The sequence below is a fragment of the Buceros rhinoceros genome, unplaced genomic scaffold, assembly GCF_000710305.1.
Source record: "Buceros rhinoceros silvestris isolate BGI_N320 unplaced genomic scaffold, ASM71030v1 scaffold3873, whole genome shotgun sequence".
NCBI lineage: Eukaryota > Metazoa > Chordata > Aves > Bucerotiformes > Bucerotidae > Buceros > Buceros rhinoceros.
In genome coordinates, this window is record NW_010405218.1 from 21,713 (window position 1) to 36,283 (window position 14,571).

The 14,571-nt window shown below is 39.4% G+C and overlaps 1 protein-coding gene across 1 annotated transcript in view; it reads left to right on the forward strand.

The window, feature by feature from the left end:
• Nucleotides 1–14,571, forward strand: part of PHIP (pleckstrin homology domain interacting protein) — a 96,195-nt gene that overhangs the window by 10,718 nt on the left and 70,906 nt on the right. The window contains exons 3-5 of the mRNA XM_010133631.1: nt 151–311; nt 10,520–10,741; nt 11,331–11,431. Coding sequence (XP_010131933.1) covers nt 228–311; nt 10,520–10,741; nt 11,331–11,431 — 407 coding nt within the window. The 5' untranslated portion in view covers nt 151–227. The remainder of the gene's footprint in view (nt 1–150; nt 312–10,519; nt 10,742–11,330; nt 11,432–14,571) is intronic.

The window sequence follows — 14,571 nt, forward strand, 5'->3', positions numbered from 1 at the left end:
AACTAGGGCAACATGAGATAACCACTCTAGAAAGCTGTTGGTATGGCAAGTGGTCCAGTGTTGAAATAAACTTTCTGTCCTGGAGATGTATTTTAGTTTATGAACCCAATATAAATGCTCTCTCTTCTTTTTTCTTTCCTCATTTGGTAGTGGATACACTGTTTTCAAGAAAACTAAATGGAAAATACAGACTTGAACGCCTTGTTCCAACTGCAGTTTATCAACATATGAAGATGCATAAACGAATTTTAGGACACTTATCTTCTGTATACTGTGTAACTTTTGATCGGACTGGCAGGCGAATATTTACTGTAAGTTCAAAAAATCTTTATTTTTATTGATTTATTTTTTTGTTAAGTATAGATAGCATGTCACCTAATTGTTTCCAAAAGCTAAATGTACTGATGTTGTACATCAGGAGAAGATAAACTCTGTACTACTGTTATTCTCATATATACTTTTTAATAACCATGCTGATTTGTGACTTAAAATAGTTTTGGCATACATGTGTTAAGATTGCATTAAGTTGTAGTGATTGCTGATCTGTGTAGTTCAGTCAGAAAACTCAGGTTATTTTCTGTGGAAAGGAATTACCCTATATAGATTCTTTCCTCTGAATTTGTTTTCTCTGGGGAAGACATAAGCAAAAGAATGGACCACCACCACAGAATCCAATTAGGAAGTCAGGGAGGACAGTCAATATGCAATTAGATTATTTTCACTCTCTTCTGTAACATTTGTTAAATTTAAAGCATGACTATTAATTTTAGTGTGGTGACACGCTTAGGTGTGGTACAGCATATTGAAGGAAGTTATGAAACTGAAAATTTGTGTGATGTGTTATAACAAATGTTGGTTCACAAAGAATTGTCTTTATGAAATTCTAGGAATTTTTTTTGTTGTTTTTGGAACCAGTGTTCTTAGTATTTTTAGCTATTAAAAAAAAAGATGTATGTCTGAAATTGGAAGTTTCCCAGGGAATGAGAATTATTAAATCAGAAACATGTCAGTGTAATTCGGATTTCTTGGTGAGTAGTCAGTTTTAGTAGAGCCAAAGACCTCACAAATACACATCTCTTGCCAGTCTGAGACTCTTCGGCTCCATTTATTACTTCCCACAGACACTCAGTGTAGTTGATTGTGGATCCAGGAGCACATGTCCTTTGTAACATCATGGCAGATAACTCCCAACAGTGCAGGTGGAAGTACAGTTTCGTTCTCCTTTATGTATTGCAGTCCTAACTTCTACAGTTCTTTCAAGATGATTGTAAATATAATTTTTCACTCACATACGTTTTGCTTTGTTGCATGGAGGGATGTGTGGTTGCAGGGATGGAACACTTGCAGTGTTTTGAACAGAGCTCTTTATTAGTTCACTTGTTATTTCAGGCATAGCAGAGACTTCATATTTCTTCAGCTTTTATTGGCAAGCTAGGTACCTCAGCAGTCACGAGCATTGACTTTTTATGTCCTGTAGTTTATGCGTGATGAACCTATCAGGGAAAGGGATCTCTGTTGTGGGTTTGTTTAATATGTGACATGGCAGAATGGATTAGAGATTTTAAGTGTACCAAGTATGAAAATCGCTTATTCTCACCCTATTCACCTCTAAGTAAAAAGTGCTGTTTGTGCTTCCTAGATGAAGTGCGTAAAACTCCTTATGAAGTTCTTCTGATTCTTCGTTTTCCTAAAACTTTTCTATGTTCCTAAAATCTTTTCTCTTCCAGAGATATACTGAACTTCTTCTTGGGTGCATCTGCAGTGATCATTCAGTGAGCACATTCCCTTGCTTTTTGCAGTCTGATTTTAAAGGTGATTAAAGAGAGAGAATTCTCTTGACTGTAAGAGCAGTTTGTTTCCAAAAGAAAAGTAGAAGAACCTGAAATAAGGTGAAGGGAGCAGTATTGCTTCTGCAACCCTAGAGCTTGGCTGGCAGTCCTTTGCTGACAGGTATACTGGTGTCCTGGTGTGATTCCTTGAAAAAGGTCCCAGTTTAGATCATGATTACTTCAATCTAGTGGTAAATAAAGTGTCCATAGAAATTAATTGTGGCTGGTGAATTTTCATTTTGGACGGCCTGGGACAGAACTTTTTGCTTCTGTGTTCTCAGGTAAATCCAGTGTTTTACGTGTACATTTTGAAGTGGTTGTTGGCGAGTGAAAACCTGATGGGTAGCATTCTACATTCCAGTAAAATCCAAGTTGCTGTAGTTGGTGTGATGTAGTCAGTGGATAAACAGTCATGAGTTGTCTTGTAGTAATTGCATTTATGTAATTAAATGCTGCCAATTCTTTTCAATGTATACTGCTACAATTTCTGAAGTCTTTAGTATAGTAAGTAGAAATAGGAGTTTATAATAAAAAGTAAGCCAGACTTCATTCCAGACATGCTGTGGCCAATACATACATTTGCAGGTGTGAATAGGGAATCATTCCTACTCTTTTTACTCTACAACCTCCAGCATTCAGTGTGACGTTAGCTAGGTAAGAGGTTGATTTAGATTTATAACTGGTTCTAGAAGATGCATCATAACTGCTCTCTTCCAGACTTTTAAAGCACTGAAAGCCTCTAAATTCAAATTCTGTTTCTGTTCTGCTTCAAATTAAAAGGAAAAGAAAGTAATCTCAGCACAGTGAGTCATACTCTTCTGGGATATGTTGCCTTTGCTGGGAAGAAGATGCTCTTAATTTGTCTAAAGGCAGTGAAAACAGGACATCACACAGTTTTCCTACTACTAGTAGGTCTTTGTTGGATTTGTGTAGCAAGATTTCTGTAGCAGCGGGGCTAGAGGGGTGGCTTCTGTGAGAAGCTGCTAGGAACTTCACCTGTGTCGAACAAAGCCAATGCCAGCCAGCTCCGAGGTAGACACACCGCTGGCCGAGTGCGAGTGTTAGCACCTCTGTGATAACAAAGTTAAGAAGAGGAAAAAGTTGATGTACCACAGTATTTGCACCCAGAGAGAGGAGTGCAAATATGTGAGAGAAATACCTGCAGACATCAAGGTCAGTGGAGAATGAGGGGGAGGAGGTGCCTCTGTGATCCATGGAGATCAATGGTGGAGCAGATATCCACTGCAGCCTGTGGAGATTCCCATGCCAGAGAATGTGGATATGCCTGGAGCCTGTAACCCTGTGGCAAGTCTGCCGGAACAGGCTCCTGCAGGATTTGTGGCCCGTGGAGTAAGAGGAGCCCCTGCTGGAGCAGGTTTGCTGGCAGGACTTTTGGCTCTGTGGAAGGAACCCATGCTGGAGCAGTTCATGGAGGACAGTCTCCTGTCAGAGGAACACCATGCTAGAGCGGGGGAATAATGTGGAGTCCTCTCCCTGAGGAGGAAGGAGCAGCAGAAACCAAGTGGAATGAATAGACTGCAGTACCAGTTACCTGACTCCTGTGCCACTGGAGGGGAGAAGATAGAGAAATCAGGAGTGAAGTTCAGCCCAGGAAGAAGAGAGGGGTGGGGGAGAAGGTGTTTTAGTTTTTAATTTTCTCATTGCCCTACTTTGATTTGTTTGGTAGTAAATGAAATTCATTGTTCCCAAGTCGAGTCTGCTTTGCCTGCTATGGTAATTGTTCTTCCTGCTCTAATCTCAGCTCAAGAGCCTCTTGTATTTTCTCTCCCGTCCTACTGAGGGGGGTGGTAGAGTGGCTTTGGTGGACACCTGGTGTCCAGTCTTGGCCAACCCACAACAAGGTCATGCAATGACTATTTCTATTTATATTATTTTATGGATTTCACAAGAGATTTCTGAAGATCAACCTCGTAACTTTTTTTTTTCCCTGAATATACAAAAATACTCTTAATATACAAACTGCATTGTCTTGGCAATTCTGGGTTTTAAAAATTTATTTATTTAATTACCATTAAGGCATCTTTACTTGCAGTGACACAGCTAAAAGACCTATCAGCCATCAGTGAAGAAATCACAGTTATTTCTGAGACTGTGTATTCTGGATCTCCTGAAAAGCATGACTTGCAGAACTCACGCAGGGTGATAGAAACAAGTGTTGTCTTCTCTGGTTCTTGCAGTACTTAAGTTTCTGACTGCAAAGAAGGGTAGCTATCTCCTTTTTCTCCACCTTTATCTTCCTGTCTTCTCTAAGATTATTCTTTCTAGGGATTAATAAACAGGGTTTATAATCTGTGTAATAAACCAGGTAATATCTGTGTAAGATTTCCAACCCAAGATTAATTTGTATGTTTCTTGGCAGTTTAACTTCAGCCCGCAAGTCTGTGTAATGGTAGGAAAGTGAACCAGTTTTACTCCATACCTTGGCAATGCTGTCATCAGTTCTCTCCGGTGTTGAACTTGTTCTAGGGTTCACTTTTGACAAATGCTTTTTAATAGGCACATAATTTGTAGCAGTTGTAGATATAACCTTGGAAACAAGAACTGTGGTATAAGCCAATGCCCTTGCTAGTCGAACTGCAATAGTGTTTTAACAGTTCACATAGAATCCCACTTGTTTGTTTGGACTCCAATGTTATCTTGCCAAGATGCTGCAGAATTTACAATTTTACCTTACTCTTTTTATTTTCCCTTCCTTTTTTTCTTTTGTTTTCCCCCTTTTTTGTTGTGGAGACTTGCTAACATTCATTTAATCTTTCTCTGCAGTGAAGATGTACAACACATGCCTCTATCTATACTACAGCCAGCTGGTAGGGAGCAGGCTGGTTTTATGCTAATTTTCTTTCCTCGGTTTACTGTTACTAGATAGACCTCTGAGGATTCTCCAGGTGGCATTACATCCCAGGGTTGTATGTTTTTCTCTTATTGCTGACCATTTTACATCTTCGTATTTGCGAAGGCTGCTCTCCATCAGTTACATTCTGCAAGCGGCATTTTAGGAGTCTCATAATACAGGGTTTGGTTTATTGGTTACTTTTTTCTTTTTTGTTTTTTCTCTCTTTTGAACAATTTGTTCAACCGTTAAAATGACTGCAGGCTGCAAACTTACTGTAAAGTCAGTAGTTTATTCATAATATTGATCTGTACAATGTGAGAACTGCAAAAGCATGTAGACCGGGTGTTTTTCTTTAGTTTGTGCAGCTCCAAGAAAAACGGGACCAGTGGTTTGAGTTTTTTAGACTATGATGCAATTAATATTAATGGCTTGCTTTTGTACTGCTTTGAGAGAGAGATTAATCCACATGTGAGTGATTTCCCTCCCTGTAGTGTTTTGGAAGTTGTGGGAGCCCTATTCCTTTCTACTTTAAAGTCTCTTTAGAGCAATGAGGCTATTTGTCAGCATCAGTTTTACCCATGCACACACTTTTTGTCTCCTGCTTCTTGGGTTTTTTTGGTGATGGCTGCGCTTCTGAGAAGACTACACAAGCTTCTTCATGCTCTTAAGTATCACATGATTATGGTAGAACAGAATAAGTTGATGCTGTTATTCAGATAATTGTTGCATCGAGTAGGTGTAGAGTTTGAACTTATTTGAAGCTTTTGATACAGAAGTGCAAATTTGAATGTAGAAACACAGTAACAGTTATGGAAACTTACTAATTGAGTAGCATGGAGAAAAAAACCCAAATCTGAGTACTTTTTAGAGTGTTCATGTATTTGTTCTAAGGAAGCAAGGGTATTAAAACTGAATCTGCTTAGAGCTTTATAAAGGAACCCTTTTTTTCTCTAAACTGATTATAAAGTTCTAAACAGCAAGATGCTAGGTCTGCTGTAAAGTGGTGTTAACTTGTTCGTTGGAACTGGTTTGGAAGTGTGCATTACTGACCTAGTTTACCAATTTCTTTCCTCTTTCTTGTTCTTTCTCTTTAGCTTCTCAGTAACTTATAAGGACATAAATCAAGCTATAAGTGAAATGGGCCTCTCTGTGTGTGTGTATATATATAAATGTCAAAAACAGTCTGTGACCGAGCTAATAATTTAAATTTTCTTTTTCAATAACATTGTGTATCTCTTTCAAAGTATTCAGTATGAGTGAGATTTGGAGCCTTTACAAAAGCATTAAATGCTAACAACTACATTGCAGTGCAGTTAAACAACTGTGATTTTTAAGAGATCCTTTAAAATCTTATTTCTTCTTGTAGTTCTGAGTAGGTGAGCATTTTATTGGGAGGTCCCAAGTTCTCCTTATTGATTACAGCATATTCTTGAAGGTGGTTTACTTTCTTTTCATGCAAGTATTTGAGCTGAGCTAAAAGTAGCAGTAAAGGTGGAATAAGATGCATAGTACATTAATTTATCGAGTCTTTGTTCAGTGGATCTGAATAAAAAAAATCAGTGATCTAGAAGGAAATGGTCATTTTAAGGATTTGGTAAAAATTTTGAGAGAAAAAGTGACTATTTCATTTTTCTATTCATAGAGTCTAACATGATGGGGCAGAGACTTGCAAGTGCTTGTTACAGTTCTTGGGGATACAATTTAAAGTTGTGAGGTAGTTCAGAAGAACTTCTGAGGTTCATGCCAAATAACTGGAATGATATATCTTACATTACTTGTTGTGGTTAAAATGACTACCAGAGTCCTAGCTTAGATGAAAATAGGAGAAATTACAGAATTTGTGTTGTACTTGCTGCTAGACAACTATGATTTTTATGACACCACCTTAGGGATATTGGAAAAAATTGAAGATCAGTGCGCAGAAAAGAGTTGTCACACTGTCCAGAGATTTAAAGTGATGCCTGCTAGGTACTCTAGAATGTTTGAGGTATGTAATTTCTAACGTAAAAGCAAAGGGATGGTTTGATTATGGTGCAGTTTTGTCTATAGGCTAAGATCTCATCCAGACCAAAGAGGTGGATTGAGTAGCTCACAGGACTGGGGTGTTGCCAGGAATGGACACAGGCTCTTCAGGAGGGGCAGGCCAGTATGGCAAGGAGTGGGAATTGCCCTTCGTGTGAGAGAGCAGCGGGAATGTGTGGAGCTCTGCCTGGAGACAGGTGATGAGCCAACTGAGAGCTAATGCATTAGCATTGAAAAGCAGACCAGTGTAGGTGACGTTTGGGTGGGTGTTTGCTACAGGCTGCCTGATCAGGAAGAAGTAGATGAGGCATTCTACAGGCAACTAGAAGAAGCTTCATCTGGTCCTCCTGGTGGACTTGAACCACCCTGGTATCTGCTGGGGGTGAACTCAGCATTGTGCAAGCAATCCAGGAAGTTTCTGCAGTAGTGCATTGATGACATCTTTCTGGTGCAGGTTATTGGGGAGCTGTCAACAAAGGGGTCTCTCTTGGGTCTGATAGTTACAGTGAAGAACTGTTTGTGGGTGTGAAGGGCATTCTTGGCTGCAGTGGCCATGAGGTTATTCAGTTCAGGACCTTCTGAGGAGAGAACAAGGAAGAAAGCAGGATCACAACCTTGGACTTCAGAGGAGCAGGATTTGATCTGTTTGAGGACCTGCTTGGAAGAATCCTGTGAGGTATGGTCCAGTGGAGAGAGGAGGGGTCAAAGAGAGCTGGCTGTCTTTCAAGGATCACCTCTTCCAGGCTGAAGAATGGTCCATTCTGATGTGCAAGAAGGCAAGCAAAGGTGGCAGGAGGCTGCATGGATGAGTGAGGAGCTCCTGACAAAACTCAGACACAGAAAGGAAGTGTGCAAGAGGTGGAAGCAGGGACAGATGGCTTGGGAGAAATCCAGAGCCACTCTGTGGAAGTTCAGTGCTGCTGTTAGGAAAGCTGCTGGCAGCCTGGAGTTGAATCTGGCAAGGGATGTGAAGAGCAACAAGAATGGCTTCTTCAAGTGTATCAGCAGCCAAGGGTAGACTATGGAAAATGGGCCTCCTGATGAATGGGGCTGGAGAGCTGATGAGAGAGGACACAGAAAAAACCAAGATACTTGACTGTCTTATTTGACTTCAGTAAATGTGCTGAAGATAACAAAACAGGAATGGTTGATAATGTCATCCTGGATTATCTGCCCTATAGCTGAGCAGGGAAGATCACACCAGACAAGCTCCAGAGGTCCCTTTAAACCTCAGTGATTCCGTGATTCCTTCTGTCCATTGCTGCTCAACTATACAGACTTGTTTGTTGTTTTTTTTTTTTCCTCTGGATTGGTGCTGTAACAGTCTTGCAGTTGGCCAATGGCAAATGTGTACCACAGAATCTCCCTATGGAAGTTTCATGTGTAGATGGGAATAGTACAGGCTGCATCACTGCTCTCCTTACCCAAGAGGCAGGGAAAGTCATTATCAACAAGCTTCCCTTACCATCTACTTTGTCAAATAGACATGTCCCTGCATCAGATAGACACATTGCTGCAACAATCTCTCTTACGACAAAGTTTTTAGAAGTAGAAACTACACCTTGCTTGCAGTAACTAACCAAGACTGGATGAGGGAGCAGTCCTTGGTTGAGTGGTGGGGTTAAATGTCCAGAGTGGTGCTCTTTATGCTGACTCAGCCTCAGAGTCCTTGAAGGACCGAAGAGAAATCTGAAGTCTCAGATGGTACTTTTCTCTTTGAGGGAAGAGGTACCTTCTCTTAATTGAAATACTTCTTTAAAATGAGTGTGCAGTGATACAGAATTAGTTTGACAGCCTTAACTGGAGGCTCAGAAGTTTATGCCAAAAATTACTAGGGCAGAGATCGGGGGATCAGCTTGCTTTCTACTGTTTCAAAAACTGGGGCTGTAGCTGTGTCTTGATGTATTAAGAGATACATATCTTGTCTGAATTGATACAAATAATACAGGAAGAGATAAACTGCTCTGAGTAACTGTCTGTGAGCCAGAAGCAAATCCTTGTTCACTAAGAGAAAAATAAGCCCAAGGAAGTTGCCTGGTTTGCAGGGTATTGCTACAAGTAATTGTTAGGTAACTGCAGGTAAGCTGTTTATATCCTTCTCTCAGATAGTAGTTTTGAATCTGAATTAATCTACTGAGTAAAACTTAGCTACCTTTTAAAGTAAAGAAATGATTTTTTTCTTTTTAATATGTAGTAACAACATTTTAAAAGTTAAGGAAATAAGAATAAATAAATTGTCTGTTCATGTGCATCAATGTAAACAGGCTAGTCAGTATTTGTTAAAAAAAGGCTAAAGAAAAATCTTTCCAAATACTTTATATGCATTTCAATAACTGCAGGATGTATCTGGGTTCCCTTTTAAAGCATTTCCTGGAGTGGTTGCCTGGATCTCTCGTGGGTCAGCTCTATTTCACGTGTAGTGGCTGTGTCAGTGGGAACTTCCCAAGCTGGGTGGGTATTGGTGTCCTGGGATTGGGTTGCCCAGAACAGTAGCTAGTTGAGCTGTGGCAGTGTGGTATTTCTTTAGGTATGTGAATGTAGACTAAAGAGTGTGCTAAATGAGGAAAATATATGTCACAATACATGTTTACAAAAACTGTACTTTTGAAATAGTATCAGTAGCCCCTACATGTTTTTTGAGACTTTCGGTCATTAGGTTCACCAAACGCTTAACAGCCTTTTAAAAATCTGGCTCTTGCTTCCTGTACATTGGATACCTTTTTTTATGAAAGGTGGGTGGTAGTATTGCCCTGCCTTCTGACTTCTTTAAAGAATAAATGCTAGATCAACTTGTGTGGAGGCAATAAATAGATGGAAGAGGAAAAACCCAGGTGAAATTTTTTAATAGTGATGTCACATCTTGCTGTGGCACCTGTGTGTGGCAGATCAGTGCTCCAGATGTTGAAACCCAACACCCAGCTTGTTATTGCTTCTGAACCTAAGCAAATGAATGAAATGTTTGCAGCAAATCTCCTCCGTCAGCATCTGCATGCAGTGTTCAAATGTCATGTTGAGCGAGGTGCAAAAATATTCATACTTTCAGGGAGGTGCAGGAATGTGATGAAAAATGAAGGGTGGGGTTCTGAAATTTTTGCTAGGTCTGTGAATTTGTTGTGTACAGGCAAGCAGCTCTTACAATGATCAGGAATGCGATGAAAAATGAAGGGTGGGGTTCTGAAATTTTTGCTAGGTCTGTGAATTTGTTGTGTACAGGCAAGCAGCTCTTACAATGATATGGGGAGACCAGCAAAACATGAATGAAGTATAAATAGGTAGATAAAGGCCTCTGAAGTTTGAGGAGCGGTCAGTGTTTGTTAATGTGATTATCAAAGCAGATTTATAGTACTTCAACTTAATAATGGGGTAGCTGTTCATACAGGCTCTTACCTCACTGTTACTGTGGTAGGGCATGAAGATCAATCTAGGAAGATAAGAAATATAAGTGGATATAATGCTAAATTACAACTATAATACTAGTTAATACTTCATTTTCATGTTGAATTTTCATGTATCGCAACAGCTTCTTCTGTTTGTGCTGGAGATTTCAAAAAAGCATCTTACTAAAGAGCGTAAATCCAACTTGACGTAGGATTTGTGATCTACATTATAAATGCGTCATGCTTTGTAAACACTGTTGAGGATTCATGTAATCTTATGTTGTGTTTTGAATGAAGTGTGAAAAACTGTTAAAAGCGGGGGGGGGAATATTTATCTGTGTATGCCACTAGTTCTGTTTTTCAGTTCATTGTGTTGGTTAACTGTGACATCAAAACAGCTGATGGTGTGGTTGAAATGATTTCTACCTTACTTCTAGGGATCAGATGATTGCCTTGTAAAAATCTGGGCAACAGATGATGGAAGGCTGTTGGCTACCCTGAGAGGGCATGCAGCTGAAATATCTGACATGGCAGTGAACTATGAAAACACCATGATAGCTGCTGGAAGCTGTGATAAAATGATCAGAGTTTGGTGCCTTCGAACTTGTGCACCCTTAGCAGTTTTGCAGGGCCACAGTGCATCTATAACATCTTTGCAGGTAGGTTTTGCTTTGCCAACTTACCTGAGCAATAAAATGCATCATTTGACTGAAAAAGGAACCACCCAGGAGCGTTCTGTTTATTAAAAATGCATGCCTGGTGACTAAGCCATGAAGTGAAAAGGAATTTTCATGCTACACATTGTGAAATAACATGTTTATTGTCAAAATGCTTGACCCTTGAAAAAGTAACCCTTGTTGAAAAAAATTGCATGATGTGGGCAGTTCTGTTTTGAATTATCTTTCCTTTGCAGGCTGTGAGTCTGAGCTCAGGTGCATTGAGTTAGAACTGCAGTCAGTGCTGAATGGTTAGAGTTGCATGCTGTTGCACAACTTGGATTGTGGGGAGGGAGAACCCAGAATGCTTTGGCAAGTAACCCAGAAGGGTTGTTCTGAAAGGAGAGTGATTGGGCAGCATTGTGTTATTTTGGTCTTATTGCAGTTTATTTAAGTATGGTTTGCTACTTGATTTTTGGGGGTTTTGTTTTGTTTTCTTGGTGAGAAGTTAATGACTTGAGGAACTTCTTAGCACACCCAGAACAGATTAACAGGAAACCTTTTGTATTTTTCTCCCTCTTCTTCCTTCCAGTTCTCTCCACTGTGCAGTGGCTCAAAGAGATACTTATCTTCAACCGGGGCAGATGGAACAATATGCTTTTGGCTGTGGGATGCTGGCACCCTTAAAATAAAGTTAGTTGCAATTTTTTGCTATTTCGTTCCTTTTTTTTTTTTTTTTTGTAATTAAGAATGATGTACAAATGTTGGAGAAAACATTGACTAAAACAGAACTTGTCACTAGTTGGTTCACTGTGTGATTGTTGGGTATGATCTGTTTCTGATGTAGCTATAGCTTTGTCTTTTAAAGACTAAGTTGATAGTTTCATGAAGCAGGTAACTGCACTTAGTTTTGCTGTATCTCTGTTATTTTAGTAAAAAAGTCTTAATGATTTTTTTGGTAATATATCAAAGTTGGTGTATTTTGGTTCTGTTCTCATCTCTTAATCACAAATGAAATGAAAATGATGTTCATAAAGTGATAGCAATTTAGACTTGGAAACGAGTTTTTAGAATATGGTAATGTCTAGCATAAATTACCATGGAGTATTTTTGGTGTTTATTTCCTTATCTGTTTTTTTAGTTGCTCTTCCCTGTAGCATGGCTGGAGGCAGAATTCTTGGGTAGCTTGTATCGGTGGCTGAAGTTGAGCCTGAGGTTTCTGCCTTCAGAGTGTAAGATATTAAACATGTAGACGGGACTCTCAAAAGCAGATAGATAAAATAGTTTAAAATAACTTGTTCAGTGCCTTCCAAGTGCTTTTTCCTTCTTCTTTTCCTTTGTCACAAAACACCTGTAGCTTAAAATTCGAAATAGTTGTTTTAGTGGTAATGAGTGATTTAGCTTTGGGGGTGGGATATGATGTGTTCTAACAGATGTATTCTTCTGGCAGGTAGGTTCCATTTTTTTATAGTTTTGGTAATTCTTGCAATGTGCCAAGGTTTTGTAGGACTTGTAGGTACCTTTGCCTAAGTACTTTTCTAGTTGTCTGTATCTTACCTGTTTTGTTGTTCTCTGGACATTTTGCCTCTTATTTGATTCTGTAGATGAAGCGGCTACTTAGGCTGTTAATCTTCTGCTGCCTGATGCATGCTGTAATCAAAGTAAGACTGCTTCTTACTGAGAAGAGGAGGAGATGGTTTACATGCTTATTTTTAATGTGCAAGGGAGAGGAGCTGGCACTGTTTTTTCTTAAGGTCTCTTAAGTCTGTGCTCTTGTTACCAGGATGAAATCTTAATCTGCCTGATTTGTAAACCTTTTGAGCCCATGTTTCTCCTTCTCTTTTAGTTTTTTCTTTTCTTTCTTTTTTCAGATTTTCCAAAGACAGAGTTTGAGTGTATGGAATTGAGTTTGGAGACAAATTATGTCATTAGAGAATAGCAGAATCCATGAGACTTAAGTGGATTATACTGGGAGATGGTTGTTTAGAAATCATGCATGTCTGGATGAATCTTGGAGATGGATGGGATTTGTCTTGAGGTAAAACTTAGTGAGAAAGCTGGCACCAGTTGTGGTAGGGGATTCTCAGCTGATTTCTTTCCATGGTGAAAGGTAAATGTAGAATAAAAATTTTCACAGATGCACTCAGCAAATAGTAAAGGAGTAGAATGCTTTCATGTATAAGTAGCAGCTATAATCAGACAGCGGCACAGAGAAGACAGATTAGTTCAGCTGTCTCATGCATCACAGCAAGGAAGTGGTCTGGTAACCCAAGTCATGCTGCTGCTTAACAACTGAGTGCAGAGTAAATTTTGAGGTTGGAATTTATACCTTCTTTACCTTCTGATCTGGAAGTATCTTACACATTGTGTTTGGGAAGACAGAGGAACCCTTTAAGCTGTGTTTCTTCAGTCTGGAAAAAGATGAATACACTGAGATGAGACATGTACAGACGTGTATTTCGAGGAGGGTGTATGATGAGTAATTGCTTGTTGGCCCTTATTGCACTAGAAGGTATCAAGTGAAGGTAGCCAATTCCAAATTGGAAGGAGATGGTTCTTTACAAAACATGCGGTTAAGTTACAAAACTCCTTGCCACAGGATATCATGCATTACATGAAGATATTAAAAGGCATCATTGTGTGCTTTTTCTGTTCTTACACATCCAGTTTTTCTACTTTAGAGGCAGGATATTGGTCTTAGATCTTTGTTTGAACTTAGTAGAGCTGATAGGTATTTGAAGTGTTTGATACTTTTTCATCCAAGCTAAAACTTGATAAAAATATGGTAAAGTCTAAATAAGAAACAGATACATCTTTTGGAACTGGAACATAACTGTGTGTCACTTACAATATCAAAATAGTTGGACATGCAGAAAAAATCTAAATGTAGCTCTTCCTGAATTGAACAGTTACACTAGTTAGTTACTAGTTACTTGCAGAAAGTCTTACTTAATGTGATAAACTGTAAACTTTTCTAACTGTGGTTATCATGCTTATTGCAGTAAACCAGAGTAAGTGATACTGGGAAACTAAGAGTCCAATATGATTTTCAACAGCAAGGCAATATTGTATGGACAGTGTGTCTCAGTAACAGGTATACGTTGTCGTAAGTTTTCAGTGAGGTGATTGTGCTTCCTTATACCTTTAGATCTGGATCTACTTCCACAGTTCTGAGCTTACAGGTTCTGAGCTTGCTGCACTGTAGCTCAGCACCACTCCCACTCTGGAAAGGAGAAATGGGAACTTTCAAGCATGACCAAAAGATTTGAGTAGTACAGGTGAAGGGTTCTGTCACATGCTTCAGAAGTCAGAACTTGATTTCATGCTCCTTGGGAGCTCGACTGCAGCTTGTCGTTCAGGAATACAATTGTTATCAGCGACGAAAGTGTGTTACTAAATTGTCTAGCACTTTAAATGGGGACTGGTGGTGAAGTATTGAAATTTCAGCTACTTAAAATAAATAAATATGTACACCCCACCCCCTGCTTTTTATACTCAGTACTACTTGAATCATTTGGCAGTGAGTTAAGTTTATGAGCTGTTGGGCTGTCTCATGATAATCATGTGGCTGATGGTAGTTTCAAGATGATTCGCATTACCAGCAGTACTTTGCTGAATTTTTTCATGAAATATGGGAAGGGCAGCGTTGGGGTACATGGCTGTGTTCACTGTGCTTGCAAATTAAAAATAAACAGTTTTGTTCTTAACTACACTGAAAACTGTTACAGAGGAACCCAGCTTGGATCGTTAAGTCCACAGGATCAACTCCCTGTCTGTAACTGAAAACTGGACTTAGACCCACCTGGTGGGAAGAACTCCCTCTGAAGGGAATC